This window comes from Chiloscyllium plagiosum, unplaced genomic scaffold, assembly GCF_037043375.1.
Source record: "Chiloscyllium plagiosum isolate Xiang-an unplaced genomic scaffold, Cpla_swu_hap1 HiC_scaffold_3, whole genome shotgun sequence".
Classification (NCBI taxonomy): Eukaryota; Metazoa; Chordata; class Chondrichthyes; order Orectolobiformes; family Hemiscylliidae; genus Chiloscyllium; species Chiloscyllium plagiosum.
The window spans coordinates 137983049-137996156 of NW_028270141.1; the positions used below are offsets into that span (position 1 = coordinate 137983049).

The 13108-nt window shown below is 42.8% G+C and overlaps 1 protein-coding gene across 3 annotated transcripts in view; it reads left to right on the plus strand.

Moving 5' to 3' along the window:
- nphp1 (nephronophthisis 1) overlaps positions 1 to 13108 on the plus strand; it is a 151975-nt gene that overhangs the window by 26624 nt on the left and 112243 nt on the right. For all 3 annotated transcript variants that reach the window (XR_015754656.1, XM_087983826.1, XM_087983828.1), the window contains exon 5: positions 10087 to 10264. Coding sequence is in view for 2 of the 3 variants with exons in the window: in XM_087983826.1 (XP_087839952.1) it covers positions 10087 to 10264 (178 nt within the window). In the remaining variant the exon portion in view is untranslated. The remainder of the gene's footprint in view (positions 1 to 10086; positions 10265 to 13108) is intronic.

The following is a 13108-nucleotide window of genomic DNA, read 5'->3' on the forward strand; positions in this document are numbered from 1 at the left end:
GCACGTGCGGGTGCCTATGGCTACCCCTTTTGTCTGTAGGAAGTAGGGTGACATCACCAATGATACCATAACCACCCCCAATTCAGGAACAATCTCCACATCCCACTCCCAATTCCATTTCTACACCAGGTCCTAGTCTCCAGCCCTGCTGAGTTTATACCATCCCCACAGCCCTCCCCTTCACTGAGGATGAACGATTAGTCCTCAGTAAAGGTCTCACCTTCTTCCCACTATGCTCCTGGGTAGACGAATTCCATGTGTGTCGCGACATCAAACTCTTTTTCCACCGCCTCCGCCTCTGTGCTTTTTCCATCAGGACTCCCATCCACCTTCCGAGGACCCTCTTCTCCCTCCTCCAACATACTCCATCCACTTGGAGATCCCATGCTGGTCTGTTACCCACCCCTGATGCCTTTATCTCCAACTGTAGCCTCAACCTGTACCCCCCCCTCATCCACTCCAACCTCTCACTCTCACAAAACACATCTGGCTATTGAGGGAGTGCAGCGTAGGTTCACGAGGTCAATTCCTGGAATGGCAGAATTACCTTACACTGAAAGACTGAAGCGACTGGGCTTGTATACCCTTGAGTTTCGAAGATTGAGAGGGGATCTGATTGAGACGTATAAGATTATGAAAGGATTGGACACTCTGGCAGTAGGAAACATATTTCCACTGATGGGTGAGTGCCGAACCAGAGGACACAGCTTAAAAATACGGGGTAGACCATTTAGGACAGAGCTCAGGAGAAACTTCTTCACCCAGAGAGTGGTGGCTGTGGAGGCCCACTCTCTGGATTCATTTAAGAAGGAGTTGGATAGAGCTCTCAAAGATAGTGGAATCAAGGGCTATGGAGATAAGGCAGGAACAGGATACTGATTAGGAATGATCAGGCATGATTATATTGAATGGCAGTGCAGGCTCGAAGGGCTGAATGGCCTACTCCTGCATCTATTGTCTATTGTCTATTGTCTTTATCTTTCTGCTCTAATCCCATCCTCACCATTAAACGCAGTGGTAGTTTGGCATACGAAACTTTACACCTCTGAAGCCAGGTGCCAACTCACGGACACCTCCTCCTACTGCCTTTCGACCACGACCTGACCTCCCATCACCAAACCATGATCTCCCAGACCATCCACAATCTCATCACCTCGGGGATGTCTCATCCACAGCCTCTAACCTCATTGTCCCAGAACCCGTACTGCCCGGTTCTACCTCTAACCCAAAATTCACAATCTCAACTGACCCGGTCGACCTCTTGTCTCTGCCTGCTCCTGCCCACCAAATTGATCTCCTCATATCTTGACATCATACTATCCCCTTGGTCCAGGAACTCCCCACATCTATTCAGGACACCAACCACGGCCTCCACCTCCTTCATGGCTTTTGTTTCCCCAGCCTTCCAATGCCTCATCTTCACCATGAACATCCAGTCCCTCTACACGTCCATCTGCCATGGCTAAGGTCCCCAAGCCTTTCATTTCTTCCTCTCCTGTCGACCCAACCAGTTCCCCTCCACCGACACACTCACTCGATGGGCGGAACAGGTCCTTGCCCTTAACAACTTCTCCATCAGATCCTCCCACTTCCTTCAGACCAAAGGGGTAGCGATGCGCACCCGTATTGGCTCCAGCTATGCATGCCGCTTCGTTGGCTATGTGGCACAGTTCATCTTCCAAAGCTGTACGGGCACCATTGACCACCTTTTCCCTCCACTATGTTGATGACTGTATCGGCATCACTTTGCGCTCCCACGAGAAGGTTGAACAGTTCATCATCTTCATGAACACCTTCCACCCTGACCTCACATTTGCCTGGACCACCTTGCATATCTCCCTTCCCTTCCTGGACCTCTGCGTCTCCGTCTTCAGTGACCAACTCAATACAGACATCTACTTCAAATCCACTGACTCCTACAGCTACGTGGGCTACATCTCCTCTCACCCCTGCTTGTGTAAAAACGCTATCCCTTACTCCCAATTCCTCTGCCTCTGCTGTATCTGCTCCCAAAAGAAGCAGTTCTACTCCAGGGCATTCCAGATGGCCTCCTTTTTCAAGGACCGCAATTCCCCTTCCCATGTGATCAACAGTGCCCTCCAGCGCATCTCTTCCACTTCCCACAACTCCGCTTTTGAACCCCACCCTTCCAACTGCAACAAGGATAGAAGCCTGGTCCTCAACTTCCACCTCACTAATCTCTGGGTACAGTGCATCAACCTCCACTATTTCCGCCACCTACAATCAGACCTCACCACCAGAGACATACTTCCCCCCCACTTCTAGCAGCATTCCACAGAGATCATTCCCTCTGCGACTCCCTCGTTAGGTCTGCTCTCCCCCTCCACCCCCACCACCACCACCAACGCACCTTCCATTTGCGGCATCTTCCCTTGCAGACACAAGAAATGCAAAACCTGCACCACACCTCTGACACCCATATAGGACTCTCAGCTTAATGTTCCAGGATACAAATGTTATAAGAAGGATAGAAAGGGGTGAAACAGAGGAGGGGGAGTGGCGTTTTTATAAGGAATAACATTACGGCTGTACTTAGGGAGAATAACCCTGGGAATACATCCAGGAAATTATTTGGGTGGAACTGAAAATAAGAAAGGGATTATCATCTTATTTGGATTGTACTATAGACTCCCTAATAGTCAGCAGGAAATTGAGAAACAAATTTGTAAGGAGATCTCAGTTATCTGTAAGAATAATAGGTTGCTTATGGTAAGGGATTTTAACTTTCCAGACATAGTCTGGGACTACAACAGTGTTAATGGTTTAGATGGAGAGGAATTTGTTAAGTGTGTGCAAGAACATTTTCTGATTCAGTATGTGGATGTACCTACTAAAGAAGGTGGTAAACTTGACCACTCTTGGGAAATAAGGCAGGGCAGGTGACTAAGATGTCAGTGGGGGAGCACTTTGGGGCTAGCAACCATATTCCAATAGTGATGGAAAAGGATAGACCCGGTTTAAAAGTTAAAGTTCTAAATTGGAGGAAGGCCAATTTTGACAGTATTAGGCAAGAACTTTCAAAAGTTGACTTTGCTTGGGGAGGGGGATGCAGATGTTCACAAGTAAAGGGATGGCTGGAAAATGGCAAGCTTTCAAAAGTGAGATAATGACAGTCCTGTTAGGCTAAAATGCAAGGCTGGTAGATGCAGGTAATGCTGAATGACTGGAGAAATTGAGGATCTGGTCAAGAAAATGAAGGAAGTATACGTCAGGTATAGACAGCAGAGATCAAGTGAATCCTTAGAAGAGTATGAAGATGACGGAGTATACTTAAGAAGGAAATCAGGAGGGCAGGTGGGATTGCTTTGGGAAAGAGGGTGAAGGAGAATCCAAAGTGATTTTATAAACACATTAAGGACGAACGGGGAACAAGGGAGAGAATATGGCCTCTCAGAGATCAGCAAAACAGCCGATGTGTGGAACTGCAGGAGATAGAGGTGATACTAAACGAGTATTTAACATCAATATTTACTGTGGAGAAGGATGTGGAAGATACAGAATGTGGGGAGATAGATGGTGACATCTTGAAAGACATCCATGTTACAGAGGAGGAGGTGCTGGATGTCTTAAAACACATAAAAATGGATAAATCCCCAGGAGCTGATCAGGTGTATCCTAAAACTCTGTGGGAAGCTAGCGAAGTGATTGTTGGGCTCCTTGCTGAGATATTTATATCATCGATACTCACAGGTGAGGTGCCGGAAGGCTGGAGATTGGTTAATGTGGTGCCAGTATTTAAGAAAGGTGGTAAGGAAAGGCCAGGGAGTGATAGACTGGTGAGCCAAACATCAGTGATGGGTAAGTTGGTGGAGGGAATCCTGAGGGACAGGATTTACATGTGTGTGGAAAGGAAAGGACTGATTAGGGATCATCAACATGACTTTGTGCATGGATATCGTGTCTCATTAATTTGATTGAGTTTTTTTAAGAAATAACAGAGGATTGATGAAGTGCAGAGCGATGGACATGACCTATTTGGACTTCAATAAGGTATTTGACACGGTTCCTCATGGTAGATTGGTTAGCAAGGTTAGGACACATGGAATACAGGGAGAACTAGCCATTTGGATACAAAACTGGCTGAAAGGTAGAAGACAAAGGGAGGTAGTGGAGGGTTGTCTTTCAGACTGGAGACCTGTGACCAGCAGTGTGCCACAATGATCGGTGCTGGGTCCACTGCTTTTCATCATTTACATAAATGATTTTGATATGAACATTGGAGGTATAGTGAAGAAGGTTACCTCAGAGTACGACGGAATCTTGATTAGATGGGCCAATGGGCTGAGAAGTGGCAAATGGAGTTTAATTTAAATAAATGTGAGGTGCTGCATTTTGGAAAGGCAAATCTTAGTAGGACTTATACTATTAATGGTAAGGTCTGAGGGAGTGTTGATGAACAAAGAGGCCTTTGAGTGCAGCTTCAGAGTTCCTTGAAAATGGAGTTGCAGGTAGCTAGGATAGTGAAGAAGGTGTTTGGCATGCTTTCCCTTATTGGTCAGGGCATTGTGTATAGGAGTTGGGAGGTCATGTTGCAGCTGTACAGGACATTGGTTAGGTAATTTTTGGAATATTATATGCAATTCTGGACTCCCTCCTATTGGAAGGATGTTCTGAAACATAGAGTTGTAGAGTCACAGAGATGTCCAACGTGCCCATGCTGACCAGATAACCCAACCCAATCTAGCCCATATCCCTCCAAACCCTTCCTATTCATATACCCATCCAGATGCCTTTTAAATGTTGCAATTGTATGAGCTTCCACTATTTCCTCTGGCAGCTCATTCAATACATGTACCACCCTCTGATTGAAAATGTTGCCGCTTAGGTCTCTTTTATATCTATCCCCTCTCACCCTAAACCTATGCCCCCTAGTTCTGGAGTCCCCACCACAGAGAAGAGACTTTGTCTATTTATTCTATCCATGCCCCTCATGACTTGATAAACCTCTATAAGGTCACTCCTCAGCCTCCTATCCTACAGGAAAAACAGCCCCAGCCTATTCACCGTCTCCCTATAGCTCATATCCTCCAACCCTGGCAACATCCTTGTAAATCTTTACTGAACCCTTTCAAGTTTCACAACATCCTTCCGATAGGACGGAGAGCAGAATTACACGCGATATTCCAAAAGTGGCCTAATCAATGTCCTATACAATCGCAACATGACCTCCCAACTCCTGTACTCAATACTCTGACCAATAAAGGAAGGCATACCAAACGCCTTCTTCACTATCCTATCTACTTGCAACTCTACTTTCAAGGAGCTATGAACCTGCATTCCAAGATCTCTTTGTTCAGCAACACTCCATAGGAACTTACCATTAATAGTATAAGTCCTGCTAAGATTTGCTTTCCCAAAATGCAGCACCTCGCATGTATCTGAATTAAACTCCATCTGCCACTTTTCAACCCATTGGCCCATCTGATCAATGGGCTGAGAAGTGGCAGATGGAGTTTAATTTGTGGTAACCTTCTTTGCTGTCCACTACACCTCTAATTTTGGTGTAATCTGCAAACTTACTAACTATACCTCTTATGCTCACATCCAAATCATAAAATAATGGTGAAAAGTAGAGGACCCAGCACCGATCCTTGTGGCACTCCACTGCTCACAGGCCTCCAATCTGAAAAGCAACCATCCACCACCATCCTCTGTCTTCTAGTTCTGTAACCAAATGGCTGGTTCTTCCTGTATTCCATGGGACCTAACCTTGCTAACCAGTCTCCCATGGTGAACCTTGTCGAACGCCTTACTGAATTCCATCTAGATCACATCTACCACTCTGCCCTCGTCAATCCTCTTTGTTACTTCTTCAAAAAGCTCAATCAAGTTTTTGAGACATGATTTCCCAAGCACAAACCATGTTGATTGTCCCTAATCTGTCCATGCTTTTCCAAATACATGTACATCCTATGCCTCAGGATTCCCTCCAACAACTTGTCCACCACCGACGTCAGGCTCACCAGTCTATAGTTCCCTGGCTTTTCCTTACCACCCTTCTTAAACAGTAGCACCAGCCAACCTCTAGTCTTCCGACACCTCACCTGTGACTATTGATGATACAAATATCTCAGCAAGGGGCCCAGCAATCACTTCACTAGCTCCCCACAGAGTTTTAGAGTACATCTGATCAGCTCCAAGGGATTTATCCACTTTTATGTGTTTGAAGACATCCAGCACTTCCACATCTGTGTTATGGACATTTTTCAAGATGTCACCATCTATTTCCCAACATTCTATATCTTCCATGACCTTTTCCACAGTAAAGACTGATGCAAAATACTCGTTTAGTATCTCCACACAAAGGCCGTCTTGCTGATCTTTGAGGGGCCCTATTCTCCCTCTAGTTACCCTTTTGTCCTTAATGTATTTGTAAAAACCCTTTGGATTCTCCTTAACTATATTTCCCAAAGCTATCTCATGTCCCCTTGTTGCCCTCCTGTATTTCAACTGCTTTTATACTCTTCTAAGGATTCATTCGATCTATCTTGTCTCTACCTGACATATGCCTCCTTCGTTTTCTTATCCAAACCCACAATTTCTTTAGTCATCCAGCATTCCCTACACCTATCAGTCTATCCTGTCATCCTAACAGGAATATACTGTCTCTGGACTCTCGTTATCTCATTTCTTAAGGCTTCCCATTTTCCAGCCGTCCCTTTACCTGCGAACATCTGCCCCCAATCAGCTTTTGAAAGTTCTTGTCTAATATTGTCAAGATTAGCCTTCCTCCAATTTAAAACTTCAACTTTTAGATCTGGTCGATCCTTTTCCATCACTGTTTTAAAACTAATAGAATTATGGTCGTTGGCCCCAAAGTACTCCCCTACTCAGTCACCTGCCCTGCCTTATTCCACAGGAGTAGGTCAAGTTTTGTATCTTCTGTAGTAGGTGCATCCACATATTGAATCAGAAAGTTTTCTTGTACACACTTAATGAATTCCTCTCCATCAGAACCCTTAGCACGATGGTAGCCCAACGTATGTTTGGACAATTAAAATCCCCTACCATAACCACCACCCTGTTATTCGTCGTAGTCATAGTGATGTACAGCACAGAAACAGACACTTCGGTCCAACTCGTCCATGCCGACCAGATATCCTAACCTAATCTAGTCCCATTTGCCAGCACTTGCCCCATATCCCTCTAAACCCTCCCTATTCATTTACCCATCCAGATGCCTTTTAAATGTTGCAATTGTACCAGCCCCCACTACTTCCCCTGGCAGTTCATTCCATACACCTACCACCCTCTGCATGAAAAACGTTGCCCTCCACGTCCCTTTTATATCTTTCTTTCTTTCTTTCTCATCCTAAAACCTATACCCTCTAATTCTGAACTCTCCCACCCCAAGGAAAATACTTTATCTATTTATCCCATACATCAGTCGGTTTTTCCTCCTGCAGTATAAATAGTAATTGTTTGAAATTTTGCATTCTTGCATTTGTACTTATAAATACACAATGAAGAGTTTCATAGGTACAGGAGGAGGCTATTCAGTTTATTGAGCCTGCCCCATCATTCAATAAATTATGGCTGATTGGAAAGATCAATGCCTTTTACTCACCCCATCCTCATAATGTGCCATTCCTCATTTCTTCTTACAGGTAACTGAGATCTCTTTACAAATTTGTTTATCAATTTACCGCTGACTATTAGGGGGTCTATGATATAATCTCAATAAGGTGATCATCCCTTTCTTATTTCTCAGTTCCACCCAAATAACTTCCCTGGATGTATTTCCGGGATATCCTCCCTCAGTACAGCTGTAACGCTATTCCTTATCAAAAATGCCAATCCCCCTCCTCTCTTGCCTCCCTTTCTGTCCTTCCTATCACATTTGTATCCTGGAACATTAAGCTGACAGTCCTGTCTATTCCTGAGCCATGTTTCTGTAATTGCTATGATATCCCAGTCCCATGTTCCTATCCATGCCTTGAGTTTATCTGCTTTCTCTGTTCAGTCCCTTGTATTGAAATAAATGCAGTTTATCAGTCCTACCTTGTTCTCTGCTTTGTCCCTGCCTGCCCTGACTGTTTGACTTGCTTCTTTTCTCAACTGTACCAGTCTCAGATTGATCTCTTTCCTCACTATCTCCCTGGGTCCCACCACCACCCCCCCCCAGCCTTACTAGTTTAAATCCTCCCAGGCAGTTCTAGCATACCTCCCTGCTAGTACATTAGTCCTTTTCCAATTATGTGCAATATGTCCTTCTTGTACAGGTCACTTCTATCCCAGTACAGATTCCAATGATCCATACATGTGAATCCTTCTCCCATACACTAGTTCCTCAGCCATGCACCATCTGCTCTATCTTCCTATTCCCACTCTTACTAGCTCGTAGCACCAGGAGTAATCCAAATATTACTATTCTCGATGACTTCCTTTTTAAATTCCTGCCTAACTTGGTATATTCTCCCTTCAGAATATCAATCTTTTCCCTTCCTATGTCATTGGTTCCAGTGTGTACAATGACCTCCTGCTGGTCCCTCTCCCCATTGAGAACATTCTGCACTCTCTCTGAGACATCCTTGATCCTGGCACCAAGGAAGCAACACACCATTCTGACTTTTGCTGCTAGCCACAGAAATATCTGTCTGTGCCTCAGACTAGAGAGTCCCCTAACACAATTGATCTCTTGGAACCCGACGTACCCCTCATTGCATTAGAGCCAGTCTCGATTCCAGAAACTTGGCTGCTCGTGCTACATTCCTCTGAGAATCCATCACCCTCTTCATTTTCCAAAACAGCATACTTTTTTGAAATGGGGATAGCCACAGAAGACTACCTACACTACCTACCTACCTCTCTTACCTTTCCTGGAGTTAACCCATCTATGTGACAGTATCTGCGACTTTTCTCCCTACCTATAACCGCCATCCATCACATTCCCTTGCTCTTATAAATTCCTCATTGCCTCTAACTGTCTCTCCAACCGATCCATTTGATCTGATAGGATTCCCAACCAATAGCATTTATTGCAGGTATAATCCTCAGTAACACGTAAACTCTCCCTAAACTTCCATATCCGACAAGAAGAACATCTCACTCTGCTAAAGGCCATTTTTGCTTCTTTCAATCTACAGGCCCAGAAAATAGCACAGTCTTATTCCTCTACAAAACACTGCTCCAGGCTAACTTAATACTTATGGCTTATATTTTTAAGTTTCATCAAGAGACATATCTCAATAAAGCATATAATCAAGAAAGTCCCCACTCTACTCAACACTGAAGACTTACTGTAAGGCCACACTGAAAAAAGTATTCACTTATCTGTTATTGTGCTGTGACCTCTCCCAGACAGATTCTTCCAAGATCAGTTGTGACTTTCACTGTTTGTTAATTTTCTCAGATGCACTCCAATGTCCAGCATAAATTCAAACAGCAAAGGCAGTAACTGCGCAGTTTCACTGCTGTGTCAGGGAGCAGTGTGGGTCTCTTTCTCTATCTCTCTCTATCTCTGTCTTGCACTGCCTGCCCATGTGCTGCCTTTGTCTGTTCCTCTCCCTTTTAAAAGTGCTGTTGTTTTGCCTTTTTTTTTCTCCAAAGTTCCAAAACAATGCAACAGTAATTGTGGTTAAAAAAAACTGAGGGACTTGACCTGAAAAGGAAAGAGTCCAAGAAGCGATGTTATAGACATACAACAGATAGTAACTGGTGTGGAATGGTTAATCTTATATCTCAGAACTTGGTTGTATAAATTAAAATATGTTTTATTCTTGTTATTGTTGATGAACCATGCTTGATGGAGATCTGTTCCGACCGCAGCAAAACCGAATCAAGAATTAAATCTGGAAGCAAGTATTATAGGTTGATCTTTTGGCTCCTGGAGCGTAAAAAGTTTGTGAAGAAGCATTTTCCAGGGACCTTCTTAGTTAAAATCTGTGACCTATAAAGACACCCACTATTGGTCTGCTTTTACATGACAGCAACAATGGCAGTAAAACTCTGGCTAAATTTTGAAATGGAATGACATTTATGATTGTGTGACTCAGAATTCATAGAAGTAACTAATACAAGATATTTGTTACTATAGCAATGACTATATACAATTGATTTTGACAGGAAGATAAAGACCCAGGCTACTGCTGTGAAACGAGAAACTGTGGAAGGTGATGATGATGAGGATGTGGAAGATGAAGAAAGTGATGATGGAGAGGAATTTGATAAACAAGATGGTGTTCAACTATTCATTACAATCTGTGACTTTGAAGCTCAGGAGGAAAATGATCTGGCATTTATGGTAACTATTCAGGTTTTGAAGACATATTTCATTTTTCTGTTTTATTTGAATTTTAAAAAAATATTTTTATCGAAATGTGTTTGTTTACAAAATTAGAAAGTTACAGAAACATTAAAATATAGCATCATAACATCAAAAACAACGATAAGCAATAAACCAACTACAATACTACTCTATAAAAGAAATCAAAACTACTCTTATTACACACCAGTAAATAAATAAATAACGCTGTTCAATGCAACAAGACATACCTCTCAACCTTTGAGAGTATCAATTATTAAACCCACATTTATTCGAAATTCTTCCTCTCATGGCCTTAGGTTTATCAGACCAAACCATCATGGCTAGACAAAAGCCCTAATCGAAAAGGCGGACATATCTGCTTCCAAGTAATTCAAAAAGGGCTGCCACATCTTGTGAAAATTGTCCGTTTTCTGGTGCACCATATTTGTAAGAAAGTCTAACGGAATGTGTAGCATAATTAACTTACACCTCCCTGACCAGGGTTCTCAGACACCCAAAACATCAGAATGTTCTCCCTCGCACAAAAAGTAAGAATGTTAAAAAGCGTTTTCCCATGTACATCTGTTTATTTGAATTTAACTTGACTGCATTGGAAACTTGGGAAAACTTTGCAGTTGGGAGCTGTCTGTCTATCCTTTGATACAAAATCTCACTGCATTACTTCTGAAATAAAGAGGATGCTGAACTTCAGCCATAGTTTAACAAAGGATCATTATTCCTCTGCATTATTTGACAACAGCTAAATAGCCTTGCTTGTCGAGATCTTTTACAAATTAGTCGGCTGTCTGAGATATTGTGTGGTAGGTCTCTTTACTAACCCACTCACAAGCATCTATATTTAATAACACCATGCTCCCATTTCATTCATTCATAACTCCTTTCTACAACATGGTTACATTCATTCATTCATTCATAAAACCGCAGTTTTACACTATGTTTTACAATTACAATATGGACTAAAATGAAAACATCCCTTTCAACCAATTGCTGCTTCATTGCACCTTTAACCCTGATCAGGACTGTTTCTACATCAAAAGCTACATCAAAGTCTAATAAGTGCCAATATCGTAAACAATACCGCCCCCATCAAGTCTCCACGAAACATTATAATATTAATCAGACCCTAGCAACGGACCTGAATAGATAATAGAACACCAAACAGTTTATGTATATGTTGAATACCTTTTAACAGGGCTTACTATCCCCTTAACTGACAAACAGCGCTTATGCGAAATTGCATGAATGAATGAAACTTGTATCAGATTAGATTAGTTACAGTGTGGAAACAGGCCCTTCGGCCCAACAAGTCCACACCGACCATCCGAAGAGCAACCCACCCAGACCCATTCCGCTACATTTACCCCTTCATCTAACACTACGGGCAATTTAGCCAGGCCAGTTCACCTAACCTGCACATTTTTTTGGCCTGTGGGAGGAGCACCTGGTGGAAACCCACGCTGACACAGAGAGAATGTGCAAACTCCACACAGACAGTTGCCTGAAGCGGGAATTGAACCCGGGTCTCTGGTGCTGTGAGGCAGCAGTGCTAACCACTGTGCCACCGTACCACCCCTAATAGTAAACAAATTTCACAACCTAGCTGCAATAATCAGTTTAATATCCTTTATTCTTCTATTAAGTACAGGTAGAATTTCTAACTTATTTGGAGCATATAAGCCTAGTATTTTTGCTAACATTTACTAACTTAAAAGATGAAAGGACTAACACGTCATAATTACGCAAGCAGACTGGACAGACATTCTTCATCCTATCAGGAGTAGTAGCCAGCACTTAGTAAATGTTTAGGCCATCTCACGTTTCCTCAAACCTTTGTGTACTATAGATAAAACAATGTAACACTATAATGATATTTTAATATATGTAAGAACTGTGTATAAAGAGGCTACTGTAAGAATTGTATTTTGGGATCCTATTGCTGCCTCGAACTTGTGCTACCGAGGTTGCTGAGTAAAAAGGCTATTTTCACCACTCACCATTTCAGTCGTTATTTGAACACGATCCACAGCTGTAAAGAATTAATTTTAGCAGCTCTGATTATTTAAAAGTTTGTTTAAGGTTTACTTAAGTCAGCATAGAGGGTTATCTGTGGTCAACAGTGACTGAAACTATTTGATTAGAAACAATAGACTGAAATTTAACCAAAATAAGGCCTGTTTATTAAAGGTGCAGACAGTGCTGTGGAGTAGTGGTTAAGGACAAAATATAAGAACATTAGAACTAGGAGTAGGACTAGGCCATCCGGCCCTTCGAGCCTGCTCCGCCATTCAATAAGATCTTGGCTGATCTTCTCATGGACTCGCACTGTCACCATATCCCTTAATTCCTTTATTGTTCAAAAAAAAATCTACCTTAGTTTTAAAAACGTTTACTGAAGTAGTGTCAGCTACTTCACTGGGCAAGAAATTCCCTAGATTAACAACCCTCTAAGTGAAGAAGTTTCTTCTTAATTCAGTCCTAGATTTGCTCCCTCTAATCTTGAGGCTATGCCCTCTTGCCATAGCTTCACCTGCACGGTGGCTCAGTGGTTAGCACTGCTGCCTCACAGTACCAGGGACCTGGGTTTGATTCCGGCCTTGGGTGACTGTCTGTGTGGAGTTTGGGATTTACATTTTAATAAATCGAAACCTGCATCCTCATTCTAAGTGATTAAAGACTTAAGAGCAGTTTCGGTTTGTTCAATACATTGCATCAGTTGTATGATACTTTGATCTTTTACTATAAATCCTGTGTCTTATGATCCTGTCCCACTAGCTACCAGACAAAGGAGCAGCGCTCTGAAAGCTTGTACTTCCAGTAAAC